Genomic DNA, 12777 nt, shown 5'->3' with positions numbered 1-12777 from the left:
GGACAGAACTTTATCGTTTGCAGCACGTGTCAAAGGTCACGTGGGTAGCAAGGGGCAGGACCAGAGGCCCCAGTCCCTGGGCACCATTCCCTTTCACTGAACCCCACACCCTGTGCAGGCCCAGCCTGGACTCTGAGCTGCATCCCCTACCTGCCCTTAGGCGTGCTGGCATTTGCCTCCCGGTGCTGCTCCCCGGCATCTGCTTTTCCGGGGTCACAAAGTCCTGGTCTGGGCTCTCACTCCTGCTCTCCAAGTAGCCTGTGAATCTATGACTTATGTTGAAGTTGTCGCTGAGAGTTGACCTTCACCATCCATTTAGGACCCAACTGAGGGTCTCTCTCAGGTCTATCTGGTTCTGCACACCCGGACCACAGGTCCGAGGTGCCCTGTGCCAGACTCGATGCAGCAGGACCTCCTCGTCCCCGTCCACCACTACAGGGGAGAGTGACTGGACGTGAGGGCTGGAATCCAGGTCAGGCCGGCCGAACATCTCCTTCCTATGCCCGTCGGCCTCCTTCCAGGGTGGAAGCAGCTTGCTGGGAGTCTTGAGTTGGGGCCTCTGCCTCTACATCCCGCGACTATAGACTTTCCGTTTCTGACTTCCCCAGAAGCATCTACCACGTGCAGCCCCCAGCAGCCCTGATGCTGTAAAAGAACTCCCTTACCTCCTGTGATGAGCACTTTCCCTGTACTCCCTGGGAGGTGGATGCTCCTATATCTGTGGGTGGAAATGGATCCTAACTTCGTGGATTCCCTAGGGGCTGGAGGCCTCTGGGCCAAGGCACGGGTTTTCTTTAAAGCTGGGTCATCATGGGCTGTCTCCAGCTGGCGCCCTGCTCCTGGGGCATCATTTTATAACTGGGCCATTGCAGAGCAGGAAGATAAATACAGTCCTCAGGATTGGTGGAGACTTAATAAAAGAATGTTTCTTGGTCACCAGTGTGCAGACTGCCATTCACAAAATGGTCCCCAGACACTGCCCTTTGAGGAAACCTCATTTCTCACAGAACGAGGAGGAAGGCAGAGTGGCTCACAGATCACAGGGGACCCAGCACTGTTTGGACCTGGGTTACTGGGGCTGCGCTTGTCAGAAGGGGCTTACGGTTTTGGAGTCAGAGACTCAGAGTTTCAATCCCAGCCCTGCCCCCTCGCTATGTGACTTCAGGCAGGGGACTCCCACCTCTGAGCCTGTTTCCTTATATCTAAAAATTAAATAAAATACCACTAAAGCAACAACAGTGACAACAATAATAATAAACTCCCTCAGAGCCAGGATGAGGAGTCAATGTGCTAATCAATTCCAACCCTTGCCCTCCACCGCCCCCCCCCCCCCCCCGCCTCCCCGCACACAGTAGGCGCTCATTAAATCCTGAGACTTGGCTCCTGTCCTCTCCTCCTCCATCCTCCCATCCCTCCCAGGCCCGGCCCCTCCCTTGTTCCTCCTGATGTTGCTCCTCCGGGCGGGGCTGCTACCTGAGAGAACTGCCAGTGGAGCTTCATCCTCTTGGCTTTGGCATAGCTGCACTCGATGAGCCGCGGCCGGCTGTTGACGTCCACCAGGCACCGGTTGTCGTCGTCGTCCACCGTGGGACTCAGGATGCCCACGTGGATCTGCTGGCTGCTCGTGTAGTACACATTCTGGGGAATGAGGTCAAAGGTTAACAGCCAGAGAGATGGGGAGGGTCTGCAGGGCATCTCCTCGGGCAGCTGGCTGAGAGAGCACAATCCAGTGACCTTCAAATAATCTTCCATTGCAACAGACAAGAAGAGCCCCTTTTACTTTGATTCAGTACAGCGCCTGGTCCAGAGATACAACTGATACAAACTTCTCAAGAAATCAAACAGCCTCACTATATGCAGCGTACTCAGTTTTCTATACTTTTTTCATTGAAAAACAGTGGTCATAACCTTTTAAATGGATTTCACCACCCACAGTTTAAAAAACACTGCTTGAATCCACTATTTGCAGGCTTGCTGACTTCTTCTCTCCATAAATATTTTGTGTAAGATGCTGCACTTGACCAGGAGTTAAAGAGCAAAAGACCTGGGCCACATCTCAGGGAGCTCAGAGTTCTGTGGGAGGGGTGATATGTAATAGGCAATTTCCATCCATCCTAAGACTGTGTAGAGCAGTTGGCAAAATTCTTCTTAAAGGGCCAGGTGGCAAATAAATATCTGGGGCTTTGCAGCATGCTGGGAGGTCTCCCAACCACCACCAGGTTCTGTGGTTCTCTAGGACTCAGAAGATTCAGCATATAGTTGCCCTCACAGCTATGATTTATTCTGGGGGAAAAGATATAAATCAAATAAGCAAAGGGAAAGGCATGTGGGCAAAGCCTGGAGGAAACCAGCTGTCAGCTCCCAAGGGTCCTTCCACAGCAGTCACAGAAGCTGCCCAGGAGTCCCCAGCAAGGAGCCAAGATAATCCTTGTGAAGGGTTATCTACCAGAGAAACTTTTAGAGGCTCAGCACCCAGCTTTTTACTGGAGGCTGGTCACACAGGCAGCCTCTGCCTGGTACATATCCATCCCAGACTTCCAGCAGGAAGGCAGGTGTTCAGCATAAACCATAGTAGTTGTATAATCAGTTTGGGCACAGTGAGCCACTCATACCATCTGTGGGAATGGTGGGAACCTTCCTGCAATCCAAGCTCCCAGATGCCAGTCAAGGGCCAACCATGTAAGCGGGCCTTTCAAAGGAGAGCAGTCAGGCTGCTGTTTCAACTATTTTTTGCACAAAGGGCCAAATGATCTGGAAAATCAGCTCTGTGATTGTAGTGCAAACACCGCCATGGGCAATACAAATGAGTGACTGTATTTACATTGACCGGGGCTGACTCTGGTCTAGCGGAAAGCCACAGGACCTTGGCCTTCAAAGTTTTCAGTCACTTCCCCCAACCTTAGGGCAGTGGTTCCCAACAAGGACAGTCATAAGGGTTGTGAGCTCTCGTCCTGTGTCACCAAAGAAATTTAACACCCCAACCTCTGATTAGGTCGCATGGACAAATCAAGACCCCGTACTTCTCTGCTTTAGGTTAGAATTCAGGGTAGGCCCTATTGTTATCTTGATCAAAAAAAAAAAACAAAACTCTCACTGGTAAAGGTTTTTGATTAATTTCAGATGGTAAGAGGAAGTATTTCTCGTCTTAAAGAAGGTGATTATCGAGGACTTTTAAAACAGGGTGCAGAGCGTGAAAGGGACAGCGCGGGGAGAAGGGCAATGCACACAAGGAGAGCAAATAAGGGGTGGCCTTTCAGGGCCATGTCCTTCCTGAACTTCAGCATTCAGGGAAGGGGCGGAGAGGCAGTCATCCTTCAGACGTTAAACAGAGCCTCAGGCCCGTGGATCAGCTAAGGCCCCAGCAGGAAACAGGCGTGTGCTCAGGTGGAGGACTCCAAGGAGGGCAAATACAGGCAGGGGTCTCAGCGGTGTGGGTCTAGGGGAAGGGAGCACAGGGGTAGTTTAGTTCCTTGGGACAGTAACATGCAGCCGTTACTATCACCAGGCTCAAAGGGATGAGAGGAGACAGCAGGTACCAGAATGTGTAAAAGTTACATGCAGAGATTTGTGAGAAGGGTCCAGGGAGGGAGAGGTTTGGGGTGATGGTGAGTGGTGGTTAATGACCACCCCAACATCACTCTCCCTTCCCCAGTCCGTTCCTTTGCTGGGTTGGCCCATTGGAAGAACCCAGCTGGAAGTTAGACGACACAGGAGCCCATGGAAATTTCTGTAAAGTCAGCCTCGCAGGACAGAACAAAAAGGATGGAGAGACAGATTGTAGACATTCATTACAGCTGGATTTGCTCTCCAAGGAAGTTTTATGAATCCATGGAAATGGACATCAAAACTACCAGAGTGACTGATTCTTCCTTTAAAAGAGGTAAGGGGTGACCAAAGTTCTACGCAGAGGCCAAATGTAGAATGCCTGCCTTCAATGTGGAAATGTGACTAGAACACAGAGCCAGGGAGGCCCTACTTTTTTATTGTATGTTAGTCACTCAGTCGTGTCCGACTCTTTGTGACCCCACGGACTGTAATCCACCTAGTCGACACCTAAACTGGGTAAGACATGGGCTTCTCATCAGAATCCTGAGACTGTCCATCGGGTGGCCTGGGTTCCCAGTTCACCATCAAGGGGAGTTGATGACCTGCTGTGGCTTCCAGTTTATTGGCATTGAGGGAGAATTTGATGACTGGTAGGATTTAGGAAATTAAATTAGATGCAGGTAGGAATCTCATCCATCCATCCAATCATCTAACAAAAAGTAATCTCTAAGTTGGGTCCTGAGGGTCCAAATGTGAGAAAGCCATGGTTTCCTGTCCTGGATGAGCCAACAGTCAAGTTGGGGAATCTAACATATCAGGAAATAGTGGTCCTAAACACACTGATGTGAGAACTGTTATCACTTCCTCCATCTCTCACCCCAACTCTTGTGATGCTGAAAATCAATATAAAAGCTCACGAACTCCAAAAAGCCTTCCCTCAATGCACAAAAGCATGAGCCTGCTACCAGAGCCTCTCTGAAAGATACACAGCTATATATATGCCCTTGGGTTGAACACACCATACTTTCTCCTCAGGACAGTGTAGCTCTTAGTCACATAGCAGGTCAGGACCCGAATTTCCTGAAGCTCCGGGGTGTGGGCCGTCAGACAAGGACAGCCAGGAAGGCAGTTACTGCCACTCCATCCTTCATCCCTGTCACCAGCACTTGGCTCTCATTTCTAGGGTGGGCTCCACAGACAAGCAGCCGCCCAGGTAATAGCTGAAACCAGTTTTATCCACTTAGCTGCTCTGAAGTGCTTGGGGGAGATGCTCAGAGAGTCATGTGTGCACTTACTTACTATCTGGTACTGCTGTCATCAGAGCTGTTTATTACTCCAGAGTCTGGGAAATCACAATAAGGACAGACAGTTGTTTGTTATCAAAAAAGCAAGCGACAAAGTACATCTCGAGTGGGGTAACCACCAGCCGGTCAGATCACAGGGCAACTTAGCAAAGAAGATTCTGTTAAGCTGTCACTTGGACACCTTGAAAGCCCAACCAGAGGTGGACTGAATCAATAAATGGCCTGAACACTAAAGAGGGAAACGGTTTTTTACAAGGCAACACGCTTTTGGTGGCTCAGACGGTAAAGCATCTGTCTACAACACGGGAGACCTGGGTTCGAGCCCTGGGTTGGGAAGATCCCCTGGAGAAGGAAATGGCAATCCACTCCAGTACTGTTGCCTGGAAAATCCCATGGACAGAGGAGCCTGGTACGCTACAGTCTATGGGGTCGCAAAGAGTCGGACACGACCGAGCGACTTAACTAACTTCACGCTTTTAGTGCCTGTAGGTCCAGCAGGCCCAGCTATGCTTCTGAGCAACAGGGAAACTGGAGATTTAATAGGAGATTCACAAAGAAGGCAATGGCACCCCACTCCAGTACTCTTGCCTGGAAGATCCATGGATAGAGGAGCCTGGTGGGCTGTAGTCCATGGGGTTGCCAAGAGTCGGACACGACTGAGTGACTTCACTTTCACTTTTCACTTTCATGCACTGGAGAAGGAAATGGCAGCCCACTCCAGTGTTCTTGCCTGGAGAATCCTAGGGACGGGGAAGCCTGGTGGGCTGCCGTCTATGGGGTCTCACAGAGTCGGACATGACTGAAGTGACTTAGCAGCAGCAGCTGCAGACTTAGGATTGTGATTCCTAGTGCGGGGCACTTTTGCCAACCAGAGGACATTTGGCCATGTCTGGGGACATCTTTGGTTGCTATGATGAGGGTGGGAAAGCCTGCTACTGGCGACTAGCAGGTATAGGTCACGATGCTGCTCAGCACCCTACAATGCACAGGACAGCCCCCCGCAGCAAAGAACTATCCGGTCTCAAGTGTCAAGTGCTGCTATGCTTTATCCCAGTGAATCCTAGTAACGACTCTATGAGGCAGATGTTACCATCACCCTCATCTTGTGGATGAGGAAACTGAGGGACAGAGAAATTAAGAACTTGTCCAAAGACATGCAGTTGGAGAACAGTAGCTGAAATCTAAACCGAGGCAGTTTGATGCCAAAGCTGGGCCTGTAACCTCTCATCTTACTCGCCTCCCTCCTCCCTCCCATCACTCCAGCTCCAGTGACCAGGCTGGACGGGGAGAGGCCAGCTTGGAAGCTTCCACTGTGATCCTATGAGCAAAGGGTGGGGCGGGGCTGTCCTGAATTAGGGAACAGCCACGGGCTGGAGGATCCTTGACAAAAAGGCCTAGAATACAAGCTGCTACCAAGTGCTAAGACCACAACAGCCCTCCTGCGACTCGCATCAGAGGTGGAGGCCGAGCTGCTGCCCTGTCTGAGGGTGATTTGTGACTCCCCTGCCTCCCGGGGCACAGGTACGCATCCCTGACCCCCAGCTCCTCCTCAGCCACAAATGCCTGCTTCAGCTCCCTGTCCTCTCAGCCCACACAGCTCAGCAGGGCTACAAACCCCATCTGACGCTGAAAGAGAAAAATCACTAGCGAGGGAACAGGACAGACATGTGGCAAGTTGGGTCTCATGCCGGGGGATCTTCCTGTCCCTCAGGCTGGGGTCAGGAGTAAGGACCCATTGCTGAGCTGGACGGCCAGCCAGGGAGCCTGTAGTGCCCTTCGGGGCACACTCCTGCCTTCAGGGTCACGGAGGCAAGGCTAGGCAAAGCCCCCCAGGGCGAGAGGTTCCCCTTGCTGTCACCTCATCTCCCAGATAAGCAAGGGCCCCGGCCCTGCAGAAGGTGACTGGGCCCCCTGCCAGCTGTGCCCAGCATCCCTTCTCTCCCTGGCCGGCTCAGAGCTGGGACCTGCCTCTGTCAGACTGAGGTGCAGCCTTCCAGAGGCTCCAGCCTTCACTGTATAAAAGGTCACTTCTCTGGGGGTAGAAACACTTCGGGAAGGGAAGAGTGAGAAGAAAACAAACATTTGTATCCTGCACCATGCCAGGGACCATCCACACCTGAGGTCACCCTCGGCTCTAGGGATGAGGAAACAGGCTGAGAGAGCTCTGAAGACCTTGCCAGCTGCACAGGCAGATGGTTCTGCTCCCTTCGTGATGAGGGGGAGATTCCCCAGGATGGCTGAGATCCTGGCAGTTCAGGGCTTTCGTCCCCCTCCCTGGGCTCAGCTGCCCAAAGGGGCATCCCATCAGCCTGGCTGGAACTGGGGTGCCATCTCCCCCACAGCCCCGAACCCTCAGTTCAGGCAGGGGAGCGAGGCTCCCCGAGAGCCCTCCTGAAATCACCCCTCGGAACCAGCAAGGGAACTGCCAGGTCATTTCTACCGGATCATTCACTGAGTCCTGGGACTCCAAGAAGGGGTCTCAGGGGCCCCTGAAGGCACTCAGGTCTGGGAGGATGGCCCACTGGGTGGGGTTCTAGGACCCCCTCTCCCAGCCCAACCTGGGCTTGCTTTCTTATTCAACTCTCACATTAAATTTTACTTGAACAAAAGGTTATGAAGAATTTACCAAAAAAGTTTGAAAACCACTGATGTCAACCATGAGAACTTCATTTAGGAGAAGGTCATTAATGCCCAGTCAAGCTTCATCAGCTTAAACCCCACCAATTGGCACTTGTGAACACTGGACGACCAGCTTTAACTTCCTGTCTCCAATCTCCTCCAGGCCGCTAGTCCCTCGCATTCTTTAATAGGGTCAATTTACACACGTTCCTATCATTCAGTCCCCTCTTCTGTCCAGACTCCCATACCTGCAACTGGCATACCTTAGCCTCTGTGGAAAGGCTGCAGCCCTCACAGGAAATCATGGGATGGGCAGGGGAAGGGGTGCTGCTGGTGGTAAGAGAGGGCCTCCTAGCAAATCAGGAACAGGGAGCAAAATGGGGTTGGATAGATAACTTAATAATACATTTTCAAGGTACAACAGAAGTACCGGCTTTCTGGCAAACAATGGCATGTCGATTTTGAGCGACTCTGTTTCTTCCATTAAGTGATGTTTCCTTGGCAACACTGCTGGCCTATTGAGTAAGTGCCCTTGAAAAATGAGGTGTCTTAGAGACAGAGACACTCTCTCACCAGGAGATGGGCGCGGCAGTGGTAGTATTTGGCTAAAACATTCCTCGGCCTGGAGAGGGGTAAGGGGGAGGCAGGGGGAGAGGCAGATGGGGACACTCTCGGCAAGAAGCTCCAGAACAGGAAGAAAACTCTTCCAGAGTGCTTTCGTGGGAAAAGTGGGGTCTTTGTGGACATTTCTTAGGATACTTGGAGGGGATCTGTACCCTGGAGGACTGTGGTGGCCCAGCTCTGTGTAGGGGTGGACGTCACCCCAGGGGTGTGACAGTCTAAGGGTTGGAAATTACACTAATTGGGTGACCACAGAGTATCAGAATGGGGGTGTTGACAAAGATCATCGAAGGGTGAACCAACCTGGGGGCTGGAGGGTGGGCTTCCTGGACTAAGGGGTGAGTGCTGGGAGAGGAGAAAGATCTGTGAGCAAATGAAATGGGGGGAGGATAGAGAAATGAAGAGGACACAGTCCTAAATGCGATCAAGCTCGGGGGTGTTCTGCACATCAGAATCACCTGCAGAACTTTAAAAACTATAAAACACAGTCTTAGGGGTGGGGCCCAGGTGATTCCAGTGAGCAGCCAAGGTGGAAAACTGGGTGTATCGAGGGGATGATGGCAGCCTAGGGAGGAAATGTAGGGCCAGCGCCTATAACCAGCTTTTGCTTCCCAGCCTCCCTCTCATCGTGGGGGGCCAGTGGGATCTGTCTGCAGGGCATTGTTTGGAGGACTCTGAGAGGTTAGGATGCACCGTGTTTAGGACAACAGTTCTCAAAGTGTGGTCCCAGCACCAGACAGGAACTTGTTAGAAATGTATATTTTTAAGCCCAACCCCAGGCATGTTGAATCAGAAACTCTGAGAGTAGGATTCAGGAATCTGTGCTTTCACAAGTCCTCCAGCGAAGTCTGATATAAGTGAACATTTGAGACCTGCTGGTCTAGGAAATGGGGGGTCTGGTGGGCTTACAAGTCAAGAGGGCTCGGGTCTTCACTCAGCGACCCCACCCTCATTGACTAGCTGGGAGCCACTCCGAGCCTCAGTTTCCTGACTGTAGAATACAGCTGTGAGGATGATGAGCCTGATCAGTCCCCTCATCTGGCCACAGGGACTGGGGCAGGAACAGGCAGCCAGGGAGAAAGGGAGAGAAGAGACCCGGGGGTCCTGCTGCCCTGCCTCAATGCCCCCATGCCTGGGGCCCCTCCCTGAGTCTGCCTGGCCAGTAGACCTATTGTAAGGATTCACAGAAGCAGCAGGCAGTATGCGGGCACATCGGCTGGTTGGGGCAGACAGAGAAGGAACAGAGCCTTGCTTTCGTAAATTTCATTTTCGAGTGGTGACTGTGATGTTTGCAGTTTGTACTAGAAATGGCCTTTGTCTTCTTTACCAAGAACGAGCTGCTGGCCCTGCTGCAGGCAGGGCAGGCTGATTTAAGGGCTTGCTTACTGGTCATTAACCCCTCGACACAGAGGTTACCATGCCGAGAGCCGCAGGGCACTGATGCTAAATCAGGAACGGAGAGGACTCATTTCCAAGATGATCTTACGTTCACTAACCACAGGACCAGTTATATTTAAGGAATGGAAACATTTATAAACATTCTGCCTTGGTAACTGTGAAGGAGTGTACATGTGGAAAGCAAGGTCCCTTGCTCAGGAACCCCCTTTCTGCCCCTGCCCTCATGAGTCCAGGAGGCAGCAGGTGGTGAGGCTAAGCACATGAACACCCCAGCTTTGTAACTGGCATGCAGCCCCTAGACAGCAATGCATCTAGTTTAAGTCAGCAAATACTCCTTCGTGTCCTCTACGGTGTGGGCCTATGCCAGGTGGAGAGGGGGCAGGTAGGGCCTCCCTCAGGAGCTCTCAGACTGGAGGGGAGTCAGCCATGCTTAGCAGGGCAGTCAGAATAGCCCCCTGGCCAAGCTTAGCACAGACTAGGAGCAGACCAAAGCGCTCTAGAACTAGGGGCCACAGCTGGAGTGACGAACTCTACTGGGGGCTGGTCAGTGAGCGATGAGCTCTGAGAACAGCCTAGGAAGAGAGCGTGGGTGCATGCTCAGTCGCTTCAGTCATGTCTGACTCTTCGTGATCATATGGAGTGTAGCCTGCCAGGCTCCTCTGTCCATGGGATTCTCCAGGCAAGAATCCTGGATAGGGTTGCCATGCCCTCCTCTAGGGGATCTTCCAACCCAGGGATTGAGTCTCCTGTATCTCCTGCACTGCAGGAGAATTCTTTACTGCTGAGCTACCAGGGAAGCCCAGGAACAGAGCAGTTTGCCCGTATAACTGACGAGGACAAGGGGCCTCTGGCAGAGCGACTGGGATATGCAAGATCACCGAGGCCCAGTGCTGCACTGCCATCTGGGGAAGGAGAATGCCTCGGGGGCGGGGAGGCGAGCTGGGGAAGCAGCTTGGGGTCTGCAGCACTTGGACAGTGTCCTGATGGCCACAGGGAGCTGTGACTTCAGATTAACCAGCCCTCTGCTTGTCAGCACACCTGGGGGATCCTCAGAGGAGTCAAACATTTAAGGGGCCTGGCAGCCAGCTGAGGTTAGAGGTGACTCAGGCTGCTGGGCAGGAGTATCTGGGAAAGCCTGGTGGTGGGCTGGCAGGGCAGCCAGGAGAAGAGAGGAGCTTCGGACTGAAGGGCGGTCTCTGAACATAAGACTGAATAGAAAAGGCTAAGTCAGGCCCAACTTTCGCCTCCCACTGTGCGCCTGACCCCCTGGGGGAGGGCATGGCAACCCACTCCAGTATCCTTGTCTGGAGAACCCCATGGACAGAGGAGCCTGGTGGGCTCCTGCAGTCTATAGGGTCACGAAGAGTCAGACACGACTGAGCGCCTTAGCGCCGTGCAGCCCGTGCACCTGGCCTGAGCAGCTGGGGAGCAGTCACGGGCACGCTCGCTGGGCTCAGGAAGTCTGCCTTGATTCCCAGCTGTCTGTGTGTTTTCACATTTCATCCCAGGCTTTGTGCCCGAAGCACAGGTGTCAGCTCTGTACCACCGCCTGTGAGGTTGTGTGCAGCCCAGCCAGTCCCATCAGCAACCCTAATCCCCTGCCTTACACTGTCTGCTCTCCCTGGGTCTGCTGGGGTCTCCTAGCTAGGAGTGTGTCCCAGTGAGCCCCTCAGCCTCAGGAGAGAGCCGAGTGACAGGGGTCACCCTGGAGTTCCTGCATGGAAACCGTGAGAAACCAGAAAAGAAGGCTGCTGTATTCCTGATGCTGAGAGTCTTATTCACTTTCTTGCAACTTGCTCACCCTAGCCATACAGGGAGGCCTGATCTACAGGCTGGCCAAGCAGAGCACCCCATTGCCTTGGTCCAGGGTTGGTTCCAGAAAGGGTATATGCCCCAGTCTGGGCCAATAAAAGCCCCCTGGTTTCCCTGTTTGTGGAGCCAAGCTGGGAGGCTCTGCTGCCCTTTCTCATCAGGTGAGTCGCAGAAGCCCTTTCCTCTTTGACTAAGGAGAGAGTAAGTTTACACGTAACGGAAACCAGAGTCAACTAGTGGTGAGAGAAGGAGAGAGAGAGGGAGGGAGGGAGAAAGTTAGGTAAACGCCTTTCAACCCTGTGGATCCTGCCCTACCTAAAGCTGGGACAGACATGAATTTGTCAATTACATTAGGTGATAAAAAATCCATTTTGCATTTAAATTGAGTTGAGTTTCTGTCACTTGGAACTAAGAATCTCAACTAATACAGAAGATACGGAGACCTTTCCAGAATACCAAAGGGAATGAGGCAAAAGGGTCATGGAGTCATTTAGCCCAGTAGTCCTCGGCACAGGGTGAATGCAGATATCATGCATGTATAACATTTATTCATTCTTATATTTATTATAAGAATGTTTTCAAATACAGTACTAAAGTTTTGAATGTCTGCCTTTTTTTTTTTTTTAAACAAGGAAATCTCTCACTCATCTGCATGCCAATATGCTTTCTTTAGGGAATGAGAAGCTAGTGAGGCGAGAGGTTCACACGGCCCTAGTAAATCCCTGGGAGTGGGCTGAGTGTCTGAACATTATTCATTATGTGGGTGTAAGTGGAGAATTTAAGAGCTGCAGAGGGAGCCCAGGTTTAGGGAAATAAGATCAGCACTGGTCCAGGATAAGGCAAGGAGCAGGTGCCCTAGAACCGGGCTTGATGGCCGAGCCCATCATTTTCTGCAGCCTCCAGTGTCTGTCTCGAGGGGGCAGTGCCTGCCAACTGCCCCAGCCTGGACCTCAGCCCCACACCCAGTTCTGCTCCTGCCAGCCCTCCCTTACCCCTCCTGCAGAGTCTCTGTCTGCACCCCACACCTGACAGCTCTGTCCAGCAGAATCCCATGGATGGAGGCTGCAGATGAAGGCTACTTCAGACAGAAGCACACTGCCGAGGGACAGATCAATAGCCCCATCCATAGCGATGGCCAGTGAGGCGGGTCAGGGTCTGGTGGCTGCAGACGGCGCTTGTCACAGAGAGGAAGCATGGCAAGGATGGGTGGTGCTGTCAGAAGCAGGCAAGGAGGGCAGACCCAGCGACTGGTGCTGGCAGCTGCGAAGAGGCAGGACTGGGCCTGTGATGCCTAACAGTGACCCATCTCTGAGGATGGGCCCCCGGCAGTCTGTATGCTGCGACACTACCACCTGCCCACTGGGGAAAATAGAGCTGTTAAGGGGTTGAGAATCCTCCCTCCTCCCAGGAATTTAAATCATGAAACGGAGAGACAGAGATGAGGCAGTGCGATAGCTATTAATAAAACACATTTAGG

The 12777-nt window shown here is 52.4% G+C and overlaps 1 protein-coding gene across 2 annotated transcripts in view; it reads right to left on the bottom strand.

Moving 5' to 3' along the window:
• GALNT18 (polypeptide N-acetylgalactosaminyltransferase 18) overlaps positions 1-12777 on the bottom strand; it is a 379685-nt gene that overhangs the window by 42214 nt on the left and 324694 nt on the right. For both annotated transcript variants that reach the window (XM_052652828.1, XM_052652827.1), the window contains exon 10: positions 1474-1638. In XM_052652828.1, the coding sequence (XP_052508788.1) occupies positions 1474-1638 (165 nt within the window). The remainder of the gene's footprint in view (positions 1-1473; positions 1639-12777) is intronic.

Source organism: Budorcas taxicolor, chromosome 15, assembly GCF_023091745.1.
Source record: "Budorcas taxicolor isolate Tak-1 chromosome 15, Takin1.1, whole genome shotgun sequence".
NCBI lineage: Eukaryota > Metazoa > Chordata > Mammalia > Artiodactyla > Bovidae > Budorcas > Budorcas taxicolor.
Note: the sequence above shows the minus strand (reverse complement) of the source record. Positions and strands in the feature narration are given on the sequence as shown.